Source organism: Stegostoma tigrinum, chromosome 1, assembly GCF_030684315.1.
Source record: "Stegostoma tigrinum isolate sSteTig4 chromosome 1, sSteTig4.hap1, whole genome shotgun sequence".
NCBI classification, from domain to species: domain Eukaryota; kingdom Metazoa; phylum Chordata; class Chondrichthyes; order Orectolobiformes; family Stegostomatidae; genus Stegostoma; species Stegostoma tigrinum.
Window position 1 is genome coordinate 14,136,467 of NC_081354.1, and position 23,052 is coordinate 14,159,518.

General features: G+C 44.9%; 1 protein-coding gene across 5 annotated transcripts in view; it reads right to left on the reverse strand.

Annotated features, from left to right (window-relative positions):
- Positions 1-23,052, reverse strand: part of psd3l (pleckstrin and Sec7 domain containing 3, like) — a 398,930-nt gene that overhangs the window by 210,720 nt on the left and 165,158 nt on the right. For all 5 annotated transcript variants that reach the window (XM_048528073.2, XM_059653078.1, XM_059653144.1 and 2 more), the window contains exon 3: positions 2,795-3,677. In XM_048528073.2, the coding sequence (XP_048384030.2) occupies positions 2,795-3,677 (883 nt within the window). The remainder of the gene's footprint in view (positions 1-2,794; positions 3,678-23,052) is intronic.

The following is a 23,052-nucleotide window of genomic DNA, read 5'->3' on the forward strand; positions in this document are numbered from 1 at the left end:
GGCGGGATCTAAGATGGATAGAGGAGAAGATTGGTGGAGACGAGACTGACAAGTTGAAGAGGGGGGATGGAGCCAGTAGAGGTGAGTATAGGTGGAGATGTAGGGAGAGGATAGGTCAGTCTGGGGAGGACGGACGGATCAAGGGGGCAGGATGAGGTTAGTAGGAAGGAAATGGGGATGTAGCTTCAGGTGGGAGGAAAGGATAGGTGAGACGAAGAACAGGTTAGGCAGGCGGGGACGAGCTGGGCTGGTTTGGGGATGCAGTGAGGGGAGAAGGAGATTTTGAAGCTTGTGAAATCCAAATTGATACAATTGGGCTGCAGGGTTCCCAAGCGGAATAGGAGTTGCTGTTCCTGCAACTTTCAGGTGGCATCATTGTGGCACTGCAGGAGGCCCAGGATGGACATGTTGTCTAAGGAATGGGAGGGGGAGTTGAAATGGTTCGCGACCGAGAGGTGCAGTTGTTTGTTGCGAACCAAGCCGTAGGTGTTCTGCAAAGCAGTCCCCAAGCCTGTGTTCATCCAGCTCTACACTTTGTTAATCGCTAGATAGATAAAGGTTTTAACTGGTAAATACTTTAAACCCTCACGTAATACATCTCCAGCTGCCTACATATGTATTCTGCTGCTCAGGTAGAAGATTGGTGAATATTTATCAATGAAAAAGAGGTGCCTGATGAACAGTAACTGGAGGAATGTATGAATGGGGTGACCAAAAATGTGGTCAAAGGATGGTGAGTTAGAGGGCTTTGGGACATTAAATGATCAATAGTAGACTCCCGCAGGACTCAGTTGCTCCCTACTTTAAATGGATTTGATTATTTAGCTTTTTCCTTGACGTCCTGTACACAATGAATGACTAACCACCTTTTAACAAAGTGTGGAGCTGGATGAACACAGCAGGCCAAGCAGCATCTTAGGAGCACAAAAGCTGACATTTCGGGCCTAACCCCTTCATCAGAAAGGGTCTGACGATGAAGGGTCTAGGCCCAAAATGTCAGCTTTTGTGCTCCTAAGATGCTGCTTGGCCTGCTGTGTTCATCCAGCTCCACACTTTGTTATCCTGAATTCTCCAACATCTGCAGTTCCCATTATCTCTGACTAACCACCTTTTGCTTGGTTGCTCAATATCATCAAATCCATTTACTTGGAATAGTTAATTATAATTATAATTAAATATAACTATATTATCGTCACTACTTATGCTCAGCAATTTTATGATGTCCCAGTTTCAAACTTCAGCTATAGAAAATGGACGAGAATTTGCTGTCAAAATAATGGGCCTCACTGCTTGTTACGAATAAAGTATACAGCCAATTCAAGCCATGAGCAGATGCACTGTAAAATGCCACTATCCAAATATTGCAGTCCACGTAACATAATTTCATGATTAAATTTGTGGAAAAAAATCTTACCATCTACACTGCAACATCAGAAACTACATGTCACAAAAATACTGTACTTGTGACGTACATACAAACTAAACTTACTATAACCCCATTTTAACAAGTGTACCATCTCATTCCTTTATATTTTGAATGTTTTAGTGAGATTGAAAATATTTAAAATTAAAATGATGTTTCTAACTTGCCCTTTGTGTCTTTTTCTCTCTACATCCAATCATTCCTCCCTGATTTTATTTTCCTCGTCCTAATTTGACATTGAATTCACTCCCATCTATTTCCCCTTGGTCCTCAGTTGTTCTTGTGGTTCTTTCCCAACCCTTCAATCTGACATTTTCTTTTGGAGGGGAAGCCTATTCGTTAGCCTCACTGTGTTGTTACCAATTCTCTCTTTCAAAAACCAATGAGGGAAGAGTATTTTTTAGTTGAAGGGTACATGGACAAATCATAGAATCTCTACAGTGTGGAAAGAGGCCATTCAGCCCATCATGTCCACACCGACCCTCCAAAGAGCATCCCATCCAGACCCATTCCCCCACCCTAGCCGTGCATTTCCTCATGACTACCACACGTAGCCATCACATCCCTGCAACCTATGGAGCAATTTCCCATGGCCAATCCAACTAACCTGCACATCTTTGGACTGTGGAGGAAATTAGAGCACCTGGAGGAAACCCACACAGGACAATGTGCAAACTCCACACAGGTAGTCAGCCAAGGGTGGAACTGAACCCAGGTCCCTGGCATTGTGAGGCAGCAGTGCTAACCACTGAGCCACCCCAGGACTGTAGGTGTCCTGCTGCGGCAAATTCTGGCTGAGTGACTAACCTGAGTGTTTCTTTTGGATCATTGGATTTTAAGAATGTGCCTCTTTCCTTGAATTAAAATGCAGCAAATCTTTGGAACAATATTGATCCCACCAGGAATTTGTAGTGTGTGTAAGGACTTCAGTGAAGCATTAAATCTCTGCCTACAAGGGTGGTGGAAATGAAGGTGACTGATTTGTTTTGAAACAAAACTGGATGGGCATCCCAGGAAAATAAAGTAGGGAACAGAGGGCGGAGAGATCAATCTACAGAGGGCGGGCACTAGCTTGATGGGGCAAATAGCTTCCTTCCAGACTGTGGCGACTCTGAATGCAGGATGGATATGTTACTGATTCACAGCAAATGTTCAAAAACGTTGAGGGGGCGCTGGTGGGTGGTTGGAGTACTCAACATCGATGGTGAACCGGACGCTCCAACTAACACATCTAAAATCAGCAACACTGAGACCAGTTTTAAATATTTTGTTTCTAGCATGGTCGGGTCAAGTTTCTTTAATTCACTGTTTGTCTGACTGTCGTAACCACACACTGCAATCCAATAATTTAGTAAATGTCAATAGAATTACTTTGCTGATTTGGTTCCCAGGGAAGTTCTGCTCATCACACTCGCTTCGCTCTCTCTGGCGCTCACAAAGACATCGTCGTCCTCGTCACTCCTGATCTCAGAGTGAGCAGCGTTCAGCGATGTCTTTCTCTCGCTGGTCATAGTAGGAGCCGCGCTTTCCTCCTCCTCTTCACTGGCCTGGTCCAGCTTGGGGAGCGGTGCATGGGGCACGGGGGACTCGGTGGTCAGGAAATCTTCGCCTTTGGCCGGCGCCTGGTCTTTATCTCTTTCTGCCTGTGCCCCGGTGGGTCCCTCCAAGTCCTGTCGAGGGGTCTCCCGGGGGCTCGCCTCCTCCGGCGCAGGGTCTTTGGAGGGGCTCTGCAGCGTCTCCTTGTCCCCGGCGGCAAGTTCTCTCCGGGTTGCGGTCTCTCTCAGAGGCTGGGTGTCCTCCTCCTCCTCCTCGCCCCCTTCCCACTGCAGCAGGGCAGTGTGCCGACCCTGGACCACCGTGAACACCGGCGCTGTCATCACCCGGGCGCTGCTCGCCACCAGCTTCGCCGCCCCGCCTTGGACGGCTGGCTCCCGAGACAAGTCTCTCCGCGGCTCGACCGAAGCGCTGTCGTCCGTGTCAGACACCGGGAGGGCACCTTCGGCGTCGGACACCGTGAGCCCCACGCGGCTGGACTCGCCTTGCGAGCATTCTGGCTCAGAGTCAGCCCTGGGCGCCTCCTGTTGCTGCGGGAAGCTGGGCGCTGGGCCGGAGGGCTCCGCAGCTGTCACCACCACGCTCGGGTACGTGTTCTCCCAGGTCCTGGTCTCGACCACCTCGGGCGTCTGCTGGGGTTCCTGGCTTAAGGCCGGCGGCTGGTCCACGCGTCGGTTTTCTCCCGGGGACTGGAAGCAACCTGCAGGGAGACCAAACAAAACAAAACAGAGATAAAACAACAGGAGGATCATTTTAAGCCGCGTCTGACAAACGAACATGATGTTTCATCAACTTTTACAGTGTTCCTTGTTCTTAACACCCGCTCCCCAACTTTCCTTCCAAACCCCTACTTCATCCCATCCCACTGACGAATCCTCCTCCTTTATCTAGCTTCCAATTAAACGTTATCAATGTTATTCACCTTATCAACGCCTGGTGGCTGTGGATTTCCATATTCCAACCAAGCTCTGCATCAAGGATTTCTCCAAAGTTCTTTACTGGCTCAGCCACGACCCCTAATTCTTTATTTCCCCACAGGTGGAAACTTTTCTTTTTGTTTCCGACACCCGCTCAAACAAACCTTTTCCTAATTCCAGGCTGCACGGTGGGCTCAGTAGTTAAGCAATGCTGCCACACAGCACCGGGACCCAAGTTTGATTCCAGCCTCGGGCGACTGACTGTGTGCAGTTTGTACATTCTCCCCGTGTCTGAGTGGGTTTCTGCCGAGCGCTCCGGTTAGCCCGCAAAGTCCAAAGATGTGCAGGTTGGGTGGATTGGCCGTGGGAAATTGCCCTGAAGTGTTCAGGGACGAGCAGGGTCAGTGGATTAATCAATCATGGTACGTGTGGGAATAGGGGCCGGGTCTGGGTGGGATGCTCTTCAAGTGTCGGTGCAGACATTATGGACTGAATGTCTTCTCTCTGCGCTGTAAAGATTCTATTATTATCACCTTCTACCTTACAGAAGGTCCCAACATATCCTGCTGAGTTTATCCTCAGTCCTTGGTCCAGCCCTGTTTTGAAAGATTTTGCCTTTCAAACACTTGCTGCGCTATTTTAAACACAAGTAAAAAGGACATTAATGATGGACAATGGATGTTTTGTATTTAGCATCACTGTGTAGCTCAATAAGGGACCACATTGGTTAAAAGACTTTGTGAAACTTTCTCAATCGTATTATTAAAGGAAAGAATAGGTCAACAGATTCTACTAATACTATTTACGGCCTAAGTGTCAATCAGAATGGCTTTTAGAGTCACGCAGCACAAAAACTGACCCTTTGCTCCAACGTGTGCATGCCAAACCAGTTTCCCAAACTAAACTAATCCGTCTTGGCTGCGTTTAGCCTATATCCCTGTAAACCTTTCCTACTTGTGTACCTGCCTTTTAAATATTGTAACTGTACTTCCATCTACTTGTGACTGGTTCTTACTTCTTGCACAGGCGACAAAAAGCATGGTCTAAAAAAAAATTTCTACCTCAATGAGTTTTCATTGTGACCGAGCAGCGATATGAGATCTTAATTCAAGTCTCACCCCAGAGTCTGGAGGTCATTTTCTAAGAAGAGAGAATGCTTGATGCTGAGTTTAACAATTTCAGAGGCTTATCTTTGTTTCTCAGCCCTCCTTCCAGAGGTACTGTTTTGCGCAGGTTGCTCCCAGCTCAGCCAACCCATTTTTCAACTATATAAGGACGAAGCACTGCAAATGCTGCAAATCCAAAATTTAACAAAATGAACCCATTGGCAAAACTCAGCAGGTCTGGCAGCATCTGTGGGAAGAAAACAGATTTAATATTTTGGGTTCAGTAACCCTTCTTCAAAAGGGTCTCTGAAAGGCTTGTTCTAAAGATCACTGGACCTGAAATGTTAACTTTGCATTCTCCCCACAGATGCTGCTCATCAACCGCAATCCTTTTGTTTGCCTTTACTTTTGTTTCTTTCTCTCTCTGCACCATCTCAAAAGAAGGGTCCCTGGACCCATAACATTAACTCTGTTTTCCTCTCTCTGGATGCTCTGCAATGGCTACAAAGAACTTCAGGACATGAGACTCTGTATATATTATACACCAGATCTTTCCTTGAGTTTATTCAATCCATAAGCCAAAGAGACCAGCAAAGTCCTGTTTTCTATTCGAGATTTGCTCAATTTGCAGTTGATGGAAAATAAGGAGGGAGTGCAGAAATTGACCTGGGCTTGAGAGAGAAGAATATGCAATGCAGTTGTATGGTGAAGAAAGCACTGAGACTTGGCTACATGTGGTGAAGAAGTTGTAAATTTCAGTGGGTGAGCCTCTCACATGAAAAATGGTGAGCAGGACAAAACGGAAGAGAGTTTGTGCACCCTCATAGATCTACCCAGCAGAACAGAGGCAAAATTAGCACAAGGGATAAAACAAGTGACATAACAATGATTTTTGATGGGCAATGGAAGGAATAAACTCAAGTACAGGGCAAACAAAAACAAAACCTGTTGTGCTAAATGGCCTGTCAGTGTACCACAAGTATTTCTGACCAAAAGTTTAGTGCCTTTGTGGGACAAGGAAAGAACTATAAATTGGTTGGTCTGCAGAGTCGCCACATCTGAGGAAATCTCTCTAATATTCATCACTTCACCCTTTTCACTTTTACCCCCATTGTTCTTCCAGAGAAAGACTTTGCCTTTCAAACACTTGCTGTGCTATTTTAAGCACAAGTAAAGGACATTAATGATGGACAATGGAACATATTTAATCCAGGCCACTTGAGTCTACTGCATATATAAAAGCAAATACCAAAATAACAGCTGAGCATCTTACATTGCGACCATTTATTTTCCACTCTCATGAGCTGATTAACATAACCTCCACTACAAATATTTTTATTTACTGTATGTTTATTACAGAGTCAATTGCTCGGCACGATAAAATCTGGTCCGATACTGAGATCCTACACCACAGCCCAAAAATACCAGTTAAACCTTGAAGAGATTCAGTGGCCATTTCAGACATGGAGCTGATGTACCCTGCTCTAAGCCAGAAATGCCTTTCTCAATTCTTTCAATGGGATGTGGCAGTCGCTGGCAAAACCATATTTGTCTCCATCTCTGCCTTCAGAAGGCGGTGGATAGCTGCCTTCTTGAACTCTTGCAGTCTATGAGGAGGTGGGAGGGTGATGATTCCAGCCACGGTTATGAAGGGAATTCCAGGACTGTGATCCAGTAACAATGAAGGAACAGTGATACATTTCAAAGTCAGTCATACTGATGCGTAGCGCAGTGGTGTTCCTGTATTTCTGCTACCTTGTCCTTTCAGACAGTTTGAAAGATGCTGTCAGAGGAACTACCATGATTTGGTGCAGTACATCTCGTAGCTGGCACACAATGCTCCTGCTGAGTATCAGTCAGCAGTGGAGGGGTTGCGAGTTTAAGGCTGTGAATAGGGCGACAATCAAGCAGGCTGCTTTATCCTGAATGGTGTTGAGTTTCTGTTCATTGTCGGGAGCTGCATCATTCAGGACAGTGGAGCCTATTCAATTGTAATTCTGACTTGGGCCTTGTAGGTAGTGGTCAGGCTTTAGGGAATCAGGTGGGTCACTTCAGAATTCCTAGTTCTTCACTTGCTCTTGTAGCTGTAGTTTTTTGTTTTATATAGCTGGCCCAGTTCAGTATCTGCTCAATGGTAACCTCAGGATTCCATTGAATATCATGGAGAGATGGTTACAATCTCTCTTGTTGGAACTGTTCATGACCTGGCACTTGTGTGGTACAAATATTATTTACCATTGATCAGCCAAAGCCAGAATGGTGGACAGATGTTGCTACATATAGACATGGAATGTTTCAATACCTGAGAAGTCACAATGATCTTATCAAATAGTATTGTTTCTGACCTTCTGGTAGAGGGCAGATCATTGATATAACAATGGAAGATGGTTAGGCCCACTTCACTAAATTGAAAATCTAAAGGCTCTTGGGGTGCAGTGGTACTGTCCCTACCTGTGATCCAGGAGTCCCAGCTTCAAGTCCCCCTTGCCCCAGAGATGCATAATAACAGCTCTGAACAAGATGATTAGAAAATATCTACAGTGAAGAACTATGAGTTCTTGTGGTGAAGTGGCAGTGTGCCTACCTCTGAGTCAGGGGGGCCTGGGTTTCAAATTCCACTTCCTCCAGAGGTGTGTAATAATACCTCTGAACAGTTAGTTAGTTTGTGGGCTCTGATGGGCAAGACTGATTTGTCTTGAATGCTGCAGCATTGAGGGGAACTAAATCTATGGTCATAACACAGATAGAGGTCCTTAAAGAGACTGCTGCAATCCATAACCAAGGAGGTACATTCTGAATATGGCCAGGCTTGCTGTCTACCTTCCACCTCCTCACAGTAGTGATTGTCTACGCTTCTCTTCCAAGGTGTACCCCGAGAGCCAAAGCAAATTCACTGAGGTGTGATGTAAATGGGCCTGAGGTCCCATTCCAGATGGGCTTTGGGCTTAGATCACAGTGATTAGCGGCTGAACCATGGCCACCAGGGGTGTGAGAAAAGTAATGGGGAGGGTCATGCAAAGAGACAGGAGATTTGGAATGGATGGGTTCACAGAATGGGGTCAGATCATGAAAGGATTAAAAAACATGGATAGGAATTTTGAATTGGGGATGCTGTGGGACTGGGAATGCAGAGAGGTTGGATTTAGCAAGTTAGTCTTGGAACTGATAGGATACGGTCAGTAGAGTTTTTCATTTACTAAAGGCATCATGGGTCTACATCTACCTACAGTACATGGACAGCAGCTGTTCAGGCAGCTCACTCATCTTCTCAATGGCAACGAATGCTGATGCTCACATCCCATGAGTGAATTTTTAAGATGCTTACACTGAGGATGGGAAATGGGGTCTAGAAAACAGATGCTTTGAAGAGTGTTTTAGCACCAGACAGGAATGAGGATGGGCATTGTTATTCAGGTGGCGACAGTAGGAGGGACGGGTTTAAATAGGATACCAGCTTACTAACAATTCTGGCTGGATGTGAGGCATCGTCAGGAAGAGGGATATAATCCAACCTTGTAGCAGAAATAGAAGAAAAATGACTTCAGTCTTCACAACATGTAATTTGTGGAAATTGGATAACCCCAACTGTTGGATAGGTCCCAATGAACAACATGGTGACATGGAGGCCTTGCAGGGTTTAATACAAGCAGTAGGGATTTTCACACACTGGAGGAGGAATAGGCAAAGTCAAGAATTGTTTTCAGGCTTAAATTCAAAGTAACACTATTTATTTTGCACTAATACGAAATGCTCCTGCTCATGGTCATCATGGGCATACCAGGCTATGATTTACTAACAGATTACATCAGGCCAAATCTAACTTCTTTGCATTTTCATGTCCATACGCTCTTGAGATCTCTTACACTGCACACTCTCTCTATTTCCATTGTGAGAAGGGCAGCTCTGTAACATCATCACAAGATTGCTGCAGAGTCACCAAGTCCGCAAATCCACTAACTCCCTCATCCTTCACAATCTCGCCTCGGTTAAATGAAAATGAAACATGCCCCGTAGTTGGGCACCATCCTTCCAATTTCGCCCAGTGCCAAATGTAAATTGTGCCAGCATTGAAATAATGCAGCCAAATAACTGTAAATGAGGAATGCCAATATTTTACTGTTGTGCACAGATTAGGTTTCCTTACCCACAGACGAATATAAAACTGTCAGATGAGGAGAGATTGGGCCTGCATTTCTTTAAGTTTAGAAGCATGAGGGGTTTGACAGTGTAGCTGTAGAAGGGATGTTTTCCCCTCATGGCAGGGATGGGTGATGGCTATAACCTGGGACACAGATAGAAAACCATAAGATACAGGAGCAGAATTAAGCCATTTGGCCCATCGCGTATACGCCACCATTCCATCATTCAATATGTTTCTCAATCCCATTCTCCTGCTGTCTCCCCATAACTTTTGATTTCCTTACTAAGAACCTGCCTATCTCAGTCTTAAAGACACTCAATGGCTTGGACTCAACAGCATTCTGCAGCAACGAGTTTCACAGGTTCACCACCCACTGGCTGAAGAAATTCTCTGTTAGGAAAGATCATTCAAAAATAAGTGATTGGTATTTTGGACTGAGATCAGGATTACATACTTTCCCTGAGGTTGTTGAATCTGTGGCATTCTCTAACTCTGGTGAGTTTGAGGTTCAGTCATCAAGCATATTGAAGACAGCTATCAATAGATTAGTGGGTATTAAAGGTACGAAGGGATATAGGAATACTGGTGGGAAACCAGATCTGAGGTAGGAGATCAGCCGTGATCCACTTAAATGATCACAATAGACTCAAGAGGCTGAACTGACTGCCCCTATGTCCCAAATTCATCAGCAACTGTCCCTCAATGAGCCCCATTTGTAAAACTATACAATCATTCAACTTTGATCCCCAATCCAATTTCAAAGACACAAGTGATTAATTACAGGGGTTAAAAGTATTTGCAGCTCTAGAAGGAGAGGGCAGCAGGATGTCATTCTTTGGAAAGTCCTTTCAAAGAGTCAGCAGAGGCCGAATAGGCTGAAAGTCCTTTTTTGTAGTTTACGGTCCATAAGACATGATGGCAGAATTAGGCCAACCACCCCATTAAATCTGCGCTGCTATTCAATGAAATCATGGTTAAACTGATAATCCTCAACCTCACTTTTATGCCTTTCTCCAATAACCCTCGATTCCCTCACTGATTAAAACTCAGTCCAACTCAGTCTGGAACAATTTTGTCATTCTATACGCAATGTGTATTCAAGAAAAGTCTCAGACTGCTCTCCCATTAGAAACAGATGACTGGTGACAGTCTAACCTGAGGGTCACCACACCTCAGGCAAGGGGAAAGGTTGAGGAGGAGAGTCCAATCTGGTAACTTCAGCTGGTGCAAGAATTGAACCATGCCTTTGGCATCAATATGCAATGCAAACCAGCCAACTTACTTACTTAACCCATTCATTTACTTAATATCTTTAATGTTGTAAAACATCCCATGTTGTTGGAGGTGAAAATCACTTTGTTTATGCTCTACAATGTGTGTTTTCATCCTCTCTTCAGTAGTTAGTCCTTGTGAGGCGCTCTAGCTTGTAATCAGATTGTTATGCATTAAGGAGAGACGCCTTGCTTGATCATGTGATACGTTGTGTCTCCAGTACATCATACTCAGAAAACTGGAAATCTAGCCCTTCAGGATGAATGAGTAATTGACAGCTCTACAGTAGCAAACTAGGTTGAGTCACAGAATCCCTACGTTGCAGGAAGTCTTCACTGATCTTCCGAAAAGCATCCCACCCAAACCCAGCCCTCATACCCTATCCCTGTAAGCTTGCATTTACCATGACTAATCCACCTAGCCTGCACATCCCTGGACTCTATGGGTAATTTATCATGGCCAATTCACTTAAACCTGCACATCTTTGGACAATGGAAGGAAACTTGAACACCTTGAGGAAACCCACGCAGACACAGGGAGAACGTACAAACTCCACACAGACAGTTGCCTGAGGCTGGAATGAAACCCAGATCCCTGGCACTGTGGGTCAGCAGTACTGACCACTGAACATCAAAACATTGTCAAGTTCCTCTCCAGAGACTTCAGTATTGAGGGAGTGCTGCTTTATCAGAGGAACCACCTTTCAAATTAGACTTTTGATCCGTCCACTAAGATCCTGAAGCTCTACTCGATATTTATCTTTCAAATACCAACACCTGAAAACCTGTGGATCCAGTCACTGCTTTGTCGCTGTTTGTGGGATATTGCTGTGCACACACTGGTTGCCAGTTTCCTATGTCTCAACAGTGATTATACTTGAAATGTACATAATTGCTTGCACGTGAAAATCACAGAACACAATACAGAAACACCTCCTCCCTCACCCCTATCCCAGGCCCCAAGATGACTTTCCACATTAAGCAGAGGTTCACCTGCACATCTGCCAATGTGGTATACTGCATCCACTGTACCCGGTGTGGCTTCCTCTACATTGGGGAAACCAAGCGGAGGCTTGGGGACCGCTTTGCAGAACACCTCCACTCGGTTCGCAATAAACAACTGCACCTCCCAGTCGCAAACCATTTCCACTCCCCCTCCCATTCTTTAGATGGCATGTCCATCATGGGCCTCCTGCACTGCCACAATGATGCCACCCGAAGGTTGCAGGAACAGCAACTCATATTCCGCTTGGGAACCCTGCAGCCCAATGGTATCAATGTGGACGTCACCAGCTTCAAAATCTCCCCTTCCCCCAACGCATCCCAAAACCAGCCCAGTTCGTCCCCTCCCCCCACTGCACCACACAACCAGCCCAGCTCTTCCCCTCCACCCACCGCATCCCAAAACCAGTCCAACCTGTCCTGTGCCTCCCTTACCTGTTCTTCCTCTCACCCATCCCTTCCTCCCACCCCAAGCCGCACCTCCATCTCCTACCTACTAACCTCATCCCACCTCCTTGACCTGTCCGTCTTCCCTGGACTGACCTATCCCCTCCCTACCTCTCCACCTATACTCTCCTCTCCACCTATCTTCTTTTCTCTCCATCTTCGGTCCGCCTCCACCTCTCTCCCTATTTATTCCAGAACCCTCACCCCATCCCCCTCTCGAGATGAAGGGTGTAGGCCCGAAACGTCAGCTTTTGTGTTCCTGAGATGCTGCTGGGCCTGCTGTGTTCATCCAGCCTCACATTTCATTATCACAGAAACATGGGTTCTTCCTTTCTGTCAGAGGGAAGCTGGTGGACATTGACTTCCAGGTTCTATATTGAGTCAGGGACAAAAAAGTGGAAGAGAAAACATCTGAGTAAATATGGAATTTATCTGCGCCAGTCACTTCCACTTTGAAAGCAGTAAATGCAGCAGGCAAAACATCAATCCACAGGACAGCTCACTTCAGCGGTAATGCAATTTGGAATTTGACCCATTCACTCCCTCTCATGGCAGATTTCCAGTTAAAAGTCTCATGGAAGAGTTCACCAGGTTTCCAGATTTGCAAAACTGTGAGCGAGCCTAGAACGGAGTGACAAAAGGGTCTCTTATTTCTACACCCCCTCCCCCATCCACTTCCAGTTAACGAACCATCAGGTTACAGTCGGAGGGCAGGGTGGTCATAGAGTCATACAGTACTGAAGGGACTCTTCAGCCCATCAAGTGTATACCATCAAAAATACACTTACCTACTCTAGTCCCACTCTCCCACACTAGGCCCATAGCCTAGGATGCTGTGACATTTCAACTGGTCATCCAAGTACTTTTTAAAGTTTGTAAGTTTTCTTGCCTCAACTACCCTTCCACACAGCACTTTCCAAACGTTTTTCCCCTCAAATCCTTTCAAAGCCTTCTGCGGTGAAATAAGTCAGAAGACCCAGGCCCTGAAACAAGTTTCTGTTCCAGTTATCTCTGACATTTGTTACTCTGCCTCCCATGCACACCATTCACAAGGATTCTCACAATATTCAAGGTCATCACTGTCTTGATGGTTAACCACTGAATTATTCCCTTGCCAGCATTAATTAATTTTGCCAAACATCCCATTGTTGTTTTCTCCCTTTTTGTTAACCTTCCCTGATCTTTTTTTCCCTGCTGTTAGAGTTTCTATATTCCCCTCTCTCAAGGGCCTTGTTTCATTTTTAAGTTCTATATTTACACACCCTGCTACCTTTTGCCTCTTGGCCTTCACACTGGGCTCATTAGAAATCTTGACACACTGTGCATCTCTAAACACAGGCTCTCTGAAAGAATCCTATACTTAAAACCCCTTTGGATCCCCCAGCTGGTTTTTAGCAATTTGTCATCTTTTAAAGTACAAAAAGAACACCGTCACATCTGCAATGACTGTTTTAAAAACACAGGAATCAGCCCACAAAACACGTTTGCTACTGTTACGTGACAGGACTTGGCAACAATCATCTGGAACCTTCTCCAAAGTAAAATGTTAACCAGACAGACAATCAACACCCAGGTATTACCTGGAATTCTCACTGCTCTGCTTTAAATCTGCTACGAAAATTATTATCTCCAAAAGGAACCCTTACATTGCAGATTACACCCACCCTACTCTTCCTGCTTAACCTCCAAAAATGTGCAACATACAAGTGGATACCCGCAATGCAAAATCTTTGTCACCACAGTAACTGTTGTCCTCAGCACAACACCACCTTCCCCACAAATGCAGGCTTGGTCACACCACTCCCACAGGGTTTTCAAATAATGGTTTAAGGGGTCAGCACTGTTCAATGTAACATCTGCTGAATCAACACCCCTACGTTACCTTCAAAAGGGAAAGGCTCTGGCCTGTAAAAGGATGCCCACCATCCATACGGTTTCCTGGCCAAAATGGCGGAAGAATAGGACACTTCAGTCCGAGCTTGTCTGCCCCACGCATTTTTCTTCTCTTTTCTTCCTCTTAGTACTTTGTCTTCTCTCCGATGATTCCCGGCCTACAGCCACTGATGATGTCCAGCCCTCAAGCGATGACTCCTGGCCTGGCACAGTGGCCTCCCGTAGTGACCTCCCGGTGAGACATGGCGACCTGCCAGCCTGGTGCAGTCGCCTTCTCCCGTAGCGACTGCAAGGCATGGGGATGGCGAACTCCTGGAAGGGTGTAGCCCACCCCCTTCCGCAGTGGCCACCCAGCATGGCATGACAAGCTACCGGTCTGGCACCCTCAGCCTGGAGCGATTTTCCAGCCACGTGATTCTCAAGGTAAAGCCTGGCACAGTGTAGAGCCAGGGCTCAGTGCAGACTGGAAGCTAGGTGCCAGTGTGGTCTGCTATTCTGAACTTTTATTTCTGCAATGCTGGACATCTCATTTCTCTATTTTCTAAGATATTGTAACCTAAGAAGCTGCACCTAGGTACCGTTGTGCTGTAAGTGGTGATCTATAAACTTTCCACAGTATGCATTAAGTATATCTGACAATAAACTAACTCAATTCATACTGGCACCCTCTCCAGGTCAACTTTTTATTTAATCAAAACAGTGTAGTAGAAATCACATTTCAGCAAACTTCCCCAGAAGATTTTTGAAAGAGGAGAAGCTGCCTTCAACCGATTAGTTAACCAACTGATCCACTCCCAAAGGGAATTCCAGGCTAATTCCAATCATGCACTCCTGGATTCCATCTTCAAAACAAGGGCATTTTTAAAATGCAGATCCCTTGGTTGTTTCTTCTTTGTACTTAAAATGTTACTAATTGAAGAGTCTCTTTGTCTTTGCCTCTGTGTATGTTTATAGATGTACCTGTGCTCTGAAGCTTACAGCTCCCCTGTACCACCCCCACCTCTCTCTCCCACTCCTGACTGTGCGCTGGAGAGTGTGCAAAATAAATCCTACTCCTGGCTTTGACCTTTACCACACAATGTTATTATGACTCTTGCAAAGGCACAGCTTAAAATCAAAGGAAATTGGGAGAAATATGCATGCCCCTGCCACCCCACAGCCATTAAAAGTGAGAATTTCACAATTTGCTTCCAGACAGGTAATGAATGCACCTACTCGAAAAGGTGTGACCAAGCCTGCATTTGTGGGGAAGGTGGTGTTGTGCTGAGGACAACAGTTACTGTGGTGACAAAGATTTTGCATTGCGGGTATCCACTTGTATGTTGCACATTTTTGGAGGTTAAGCAGGAAGAGTAGGGTGGGTGTAATCTGAAAGGTCATAATCTGTCCTTGATACTTCATTGAAAACCACTTGCTACAATTTAGTCCAATTGCTAAAATCTGTTATTTCATGGTTTCATCTGCACTGATTGTAATGCAGCCTTTTTCTGCAAATTTGGAGATCTAATTTTCTATTGCTCAACACATACAGCAGGATAGCTCTTGTGGCACAGTGACAGTGTCCCTACCTCTGAACCACGAGGTCTGGGTTTAAGTCTCACCTACTCGAAAAGGTGTGCAACAGCATGTTTGAACTGGTTGATTAAATAAAAATATTCACCATGCATACAGGATAGAGTGCACCCTGCAGGTCACAGGGACATACAGATTTGTTTGAGACGTCGGCATCTTTTCACTTCCACAGAGTTAGAGAGCCAGGCGCATGACGAACACAGTGAATAAGCACACGAGCATAGAAAAAGGTAGGGAGATGATCACAACTGAAGAACATAGGAAGGAGATCCCCATTTATACCAGGACAAAAGCACTCTGTCAGCGTGGCATTTATTTGCTGAGACACTGTGGTTTACTCTCTCAAAATGAATAGACCTTACAAGGATCTCCTGGTAAAATGTCATTGAAAGAGCATTCTTAAGTCTTTGTATTGTACAAACAAACTGCTAACTCAATTTATTCTTAGAGTGTGGGTGTCATTTAAGAGGACTAGAATTTATTGTCCTTCTGTGGTTATACTGCAATGGGCAATAAATAGTGGTGAGCTGCCTTTTTGGACCACTTCAGTGTTTGTAGTCAACGTACTGTGACAATGGAGATGGAGACAGCGTTGGGGGTTATGGGTCCACTGGCCGCGAAAGAAGAGCAACATGTTTAACTCAGGAATAGCATGCAACTTGGGGAGTGGGGATTGAAGAGATATGAGCTTTCACCCATGTTGCTGTGCTATTCCACTGTAATGTTGGCTTCAGTGAGGATGGTGGCAATGAAGGATTCTGGGTGTGATGCTGAACATACTGTTGCTGTGATTGTGGAGGTGAGTATTAAGTATCAGTAAAACATACTTGGGCCTGGGACCTTGCAAATTCCTGCATTTCACTCACACTGTTTATTCATCGAAGCCAGTTTCACAAACTAGGTCCACAAATCTGCTAAAACAGCAGCATTTACTTCACTTCCACAACTTTCTACATCCTTTTCTCCTTATTAGCTCAGTAATTTCCCTTTGCCCAGGGTAAAGCCCCATTAATAGATTTTATTCAATTGGTCAAAGACCATAAAAGCTTATTGAAAATTCTCTAGCGTAGAATAATACCAACACAGCTGTTGGAAGCAAGGACTCATATAGTTGCTGAAATTACCTATCATTCAAAAGGTATCATCCTTGGCTCAGTGTTTTGTATTCTCAAACCTCGTTTGGAAGATGGTGCATTCAAGTCGCACTTCAGAAACTTGAGCACAAAGGAGGCTAAAGTTCCAGTGCAGTACAGAGAGACTGCAGCCCAGTCAGAGATCCAGCCTTTCAAAGGAGAAAGTAGGTGGAGGTCCCTCCACCCTCTCAAATGATCTCATGGCACAATGTTAAGAGGAGTCGGGTAGCTCTTCCCAACATCCTGACCAATATTTATTGCTCAGCAAATAAAACAAGACTATCCAGTCATTATCATCAGGCTGTTTGCAGGCTTGGTTACCTTTCCAACAATGGAGAACAGTGAATTAGAGTCACAAAATTATTGAGTTTCACAGTGTGGGCAAAGGCTCTTTGGCCCATCATGCCAAAGAGAGTCTTCAAGCACCTGTCTACCCTAGTCCCACTCACTTCAAAATTTCACATCAATTCACTTCAAAAAGGATTTAATTAAAAATTGACTGCCATGGGCTTTGGGTTAGCTGAGACAGTGAAGTGCTTGATAGGAATAAAAGATTTAATTATTTTCCAATAAAACATTGCTATTTTGCTAAATGATTCACTTTGCCTTTCCAGAGAGGGAACATAGATGCTTGCCAATGTTAAAACCTAGTTGCTGTGGTAATATTATGGTGTTACTAGCGACCAGTTAAATAACCTGTATCCTGTCGGTGCTGCCAAAAGCTTTTGTCAAATGGGCAACTGGGACAAGAGAGTGGTTTGCTTGATGGAGGAAACACTGGACCAACTGATCTCTGCATTATTTTTTGTCTTTGGATGTCTTCACACATACTCCTTTCCCATTTGGGGAACAGTGGAGGAACGGTTCACAGGTTCAGTACCTGTTAAACCACTCCATGAATCCATGACCATCAAGGAACCCACACCTTTAGCCTAAAAGGTGGGATGGTACCCACTGCACCCACAAGTCCTGGCATGCACATCAGCAGCTGCAGTGCAGAGCAAGTCAATAAAAAAGTGACTGTGGATGGTCTAACAAGCACCAGCAGTTTTTCAGGATCCTCACATTTGCATCAGCACTTACCATATCGGACTAATGATGGTGAGACAGCAACTGTAACATCATCACGAATAAAGAAACTACGCTGCTAAAGTTTTCGGTGTTAACTTGCAACTTCGTCATCTACAGCATAAAGACATGTCCTGGCCAACTGAATAAAGTGAGATATATCACAGTACTTTGGCGATAAGATCCTGTCTCGTAAATCCCTTCATTTTCTAATGAATTTTTCGGGTCATTCATCATAAGAATTTGGGCAGACCAGATTGAATGTAATTTATGTTTAACTCCTTTGGTTTAGATTTAAAAATCAACACAGTTTTCAAAGCGCTATCTTTCAACAGCATAATAACCATTGGTAGACAGAGAATCTAGCAACTTGGAACTCTGCAATAAACTGAACCACGAACAGCGCCATAAATAAACTGCAAACAGCCCACCGAATAAACTGTAAAGAGCATCTTAAATAAAACTGTTGTAAATCTCTCAGCCTTTACACTAACCCAAGCACATTGAATAGTGAATTTGTAAAGTGATCTCTTTTTCTGTGATGCAAACCATTAATGGTTGTCAAAAAAAGTGACTTAGAGCTGGAAGGAGCGAGCAACATCATAAACATCTACTCTTAATACACAAAAATATTGATACCGTTTGCTTGGCTTTGAAATTTAAAAGAAAATGTTAAATTGGCAATAAATGGAAGGCAAGACATTTCTAGTAGAATTACAATTACAGCCCAATCTCAGTAAAATAGTACAACTACACTCAATTTTCAATCTTCTCTACGTCAACGCTATCAAACCTCTTCAGAATTTTAAAGTCCACTTGTCAATTACTCCGCAGTCACTTCTATCTGGAGAACAGAGTCCCATTCAGTTCAATCTTTCCTGATAATCAGAATCTCTCGGTCCCGGTATCATGTACAAATAGGATAGGGTCCACAGAGTGCAGAAGAGGTAAAACAGGATGCCTCTACAAGCTATTCATGGTACTCCCAAACTCCTGTTAGGTACAGAGTTCTTGTAAGGATCTATGTTAAATTTACATCACAGAAACAGGCCAATCAGCCCAACGGACCCAGACTGGTATTTATACACCACATGCTTCACTCTTTAATGGGATATGGGGCATTGCTAGTAGGGCCAACATTTGGTGCCTATCCCTTGTGGCCTTTAAACAAAGTCTCTTGCTGGGCCATTTCAGAGGGCAGTTAAAGGTCAAGCAGATTGCTGTGGGTCTGGAGTCACATGAACATAGAACATACAACAGTATGGCACAGTACAGGCCCTTTGGCCCATGATGTTGTGCCAACAGATTATCCTACTCCCAGATCAAACTACCCTGCATACCCTACATTTTGCTATCATCCACGTGCCTATCCATGAGTCGCTTAAATATCCCTAATGTATCTGACTCCGACTCCAAGACCACCGCCAGCAGTGCATTCCACGCACCCACCACTCTGAGTAAAGAACCTGCCTCTGACATCTCCCCTATACCCTCCTCCAAATCACCATAAAGTTATGCCCCCTCGTAATAGTCATTCCCACCCTGGGAAGAAGTCTCTGGGTATCCACTCAATCTAATGCCTCTCATCATCTTGTAAACTTCTATCGCTTCACCATTCATCCATCTTCGCTCCAACATGAAAAGCCCTAGTTCCCGCAACCTTTCCTCATAAGACCTGCCCTCCAGTCCTGGCAGCATCCTGGTAAATCTCATCTGCACCCTCTCTAAAGCTTCCACATCCTTCCTTTAATGAGGTAACCAGAACTGAACAAAATATTCTAAGTGTGGTCTAATCAGGATTTTGCAGAGCTGCACCATAACCTCACAGCTCTTAAACTCAATTCCCCTGCCAGTGAAAACCAACACACCTTATGCCTTCTTAACAACCCAATCAACTTGGGTGGCAACTTTGAGGGGTCTACAGACATGGACCCCAAGATCCCTCTGTTCCTCCACATTGCCAAGAATCCTGCCATTAAGCTTGTGTTCTGCATTCAAATTTGACCTTCCAAAATGGATCACTCACATTTTTCTGGGTTGAATTCCATCTGCCACTTTGCGCAGCTCTGCATGCCCACCATGTCCTGTTGCAACTACAACAGCCCTCCACACTATCCACAACTCTGCCAACCTTCATGTCATTGGCAAACTTACTAACCCACACTTCCCCTTCCTCATCTAAGTCATTTATAAAGATCACAAAGAGCAGAGGTCCCAGAACAGATCCCTTCAGAACACCACCAGTCACCAAGCTCCAGACTGAATACTTTCCATTGATTACCACCCTGTCTTCTATTGGATAGCCAATTCTGTATCCAGACAGCCAAATTTCCCTGAATCCCATGCCTCTCTCCCTTCTTAATAAGCTTACCATGGGGAACCTTATCACATGCTTGGCTAAAATCCATATACACCACATCCACTGCTCTACCTTCAATGTGTTTTGTCACATCCTCAAAGAATTCAATAAGGCTTGTGAGGCATGACCTGCCCCTCACAAAGCCATGCTGACTACTTCTAATCAAACAATGCTTTTCCAAATAATCATAAATACTATCTCTCAGAATCCTCTCCTTGCCCACCACAGAAGACCGACTGGTCTGTAATTCCCAGGGTTAGCCCTATTCCTTTTCTTGAACAAGGGAATGACATTTGCCACCCTCCAAATCGTCAAGTACGAATCCAGTGGACAGTGAGGACGCAAAGATCATCGCCAAAGATGCAGCAATCTCTTCCCTTGATTCCCGTAGCAATCTTGGGTACATCCCGTCTGGCCCAGGGGACTTATCTATCCTCATGTTTTTCAAAATTTCTACCACATTCTCCTTCCTAACATCAACCTGTTGGAGTATGTCACCCTGTTTCACACTGTCCTCACAAACGTCAAGGTCCCTCTCACTGGTGAATACTGAAGCACACCAGTGAATACTGAAGCACAGTATTCATTTAGGACCTCCGCTACCTCCTCTGACTCCACACACAAGTTCTGTCCACTCTCCCTGATCGGCCCACCCTCACTCTGATCATCCTCTTGTTCCTCATAAAGGTTAAAACGCCTTGGGATTTCCTTAATCCTACCTGCCAAGGCTTTTTCATACCCACTTCTGGCTTTAAGTCCATTCTTCAGTTCCTTCCGAACTACCTTGTAACCCTCTAAAGCCCTGTCCGTTCCTTGCTTTCTCAGCCTTAAGTAAGCTTCCTTCTTCCTCCCTGACAGATTTTCCACATATCTTGTCATCCAAAGTGGCTTCACCTTACCATCCATTCCTTGCCTCAGTGGGACAAACCTATCCAACACTTGTAGCAATTGCTCCCTAATCAAACTCCAATTTCAGTCTTGCATTTCCCTGAGAACATCTGATCCCAATTTATGCTCCACAGGTCTTGCCTAACAGCATTGTAATTCCCCCTCCCCTAATTAAATGCTTTCTCATACCACCTGCTCCTATCCCTCTCCATGACTATAGTAAAGGTCAGGGAGTTGTGGTGATCACTATCACCAAAATGCTCTCCCACTGAGAAATCTGACACCTGGCCTGGTTCATTACAAGCATCAAATCTAATATGGCCTCCCCTCTAGTCAGCCTGTCTACATATTGAGTCAGAAATCCTTCCTGGACACCTGACAAAATCTGCTCCATCCAAACTATCTGCACTTAGGAGGTTCCAATCGATGTTAGGGAAGTTGAAGTTGCACATGACAACAACCCTATTACTTCTGCGCCTTTCCAAAATCTGCCTCCCAATCTGTTCCTCAGTGTCTCTGTTGCTATGGGGGGGGGGGGGGGGTGTCTGTAGGAAACACACTGAGAGTGACTGCTCCTTTCCTGTTTCTGACTTCCACCCATAATGTGTCAGTAGACAAATCCTCTCCACGGCCTCCCTTTCTGCAGCTGTGATACCATCCCCGATTAGCAATGCCACTCCCCTACCTCTTTTACCTCCCTCCCTATTTCTTTTGAAACTCTAAACACCGGAACATCCAACATTCCTGCCCCTGTGTTATCCAAGTCTCAGTAATGGCCATAACATCGTAGCTCCAAGTACTGATCCATGCTCTTAAGTTCGTCACTCTTATTCCTGATCCTCCTTGCATTATAATAGACACACTTCAATTCATCGCTCTGACTGCAACTTTGCCCTATCAACTGTCTATCCTTCCTCAACGGCTCTCTGCAAGCTGTATCTGCCTGGACACCAGCTATCCTATCCTCTGACCCATAGCTCTGGTTCCCATTCCCCTGCCAAACCCTCTTGAAGAGCTCTAGCAAACCTCAAGCCCAGGATATTGGTGTCAGGTAGATTGGTGGATATGTAGGTCAGATTAGGTAAGGATGGCAGATTTCATGACACAGTGGCTCAGTGGTTAGCGCTGCTGTCTCACAGCACCAGAGTCCCAGGTTCATTTCCACCCTCGGGCAACTGTCTGTGCAGAGTGGCACATTCTCCCCGTGTCAGTATGGATTTCCTTTAGGTGCTCCAGTTTCCTTCCACAGTCCAAAGATGTACAGGACTAGCCATGCTAAAATACTCCATATGTCAAGGGGATGTGCTGGCTAGTCAAATTCAGGTTCACAGGGTTAGGGTAGGGGGTAGGTCTGGATGGGTTGCTTTTTGGAGGGCCAGTGTGGACCCAATGGGCTGAATGGCCTGCTTCCACACTATCAGGATTCTATGATTCTAACAGATGATTCAGTATTGCCTAGACTGATTCAATTCAGTCATGACTAATCCCTAACTCAATCCATTTGCCTGCCTTGGTTTTACTCCACTCAGGTGATAGAGGCAGTGCGAGAGAGAGCGAGAGCGAGCGCGCGAGAGATGTGTCAGAAGGGAAGGCAGTGTGATATAGCTCAAATGCCACCACACCTCTCCTGTCCTCCCTCCACTCCACATCAATGGCTTCGGGTCTTTCGGCTTCGTGTGTCTGAATCAAGGATCCACCATCTGAAGCCCATTCTTTACCCACTTAAAAGGGCCTCCTTAAATTTACTCAATGTCCCAACAGCCACTGAAATCTGAGAGTTGTTAATTCAACAGATTCATCACCCTGAGAGAGAAATCATTTTTCCTCATCGCTGTTTTCAATCTGCTATGCCTATCCTAAAACTATGACTGCTTGTTCTAGATTATCCAACAAGAAGACACATCTTCTCGCTCTGGCTACTTTGTCAATCCTCTTTAGCATCACATATACCTCAATTCGATTGCCTCATTCTTCTAAGCCCCAGAGACCATAAGCTTAAACTGTTCAATCTGTCTTCATAAGAAAAACTCCTGACTCTGAAATCTATTTAGAGAACCTCCTCTGAACTGCCTCCAGTACAGCTATATCCCGTCATGAGTAAGGAACTAAAAAAGTGTACACAATATTCCAGGTGCGTCTCATTGATGCCCTGTAGAGTTGTTGTGACACTTATTTACTCCCCATACTCTAGGTTGCAAAAAGAGCCCAAATCTTCTCTTAAGTTTCAATTAAGGAGGCAGAGAGAGGTTCCTCTTGCTTTACAGTCACTCAATTTGAC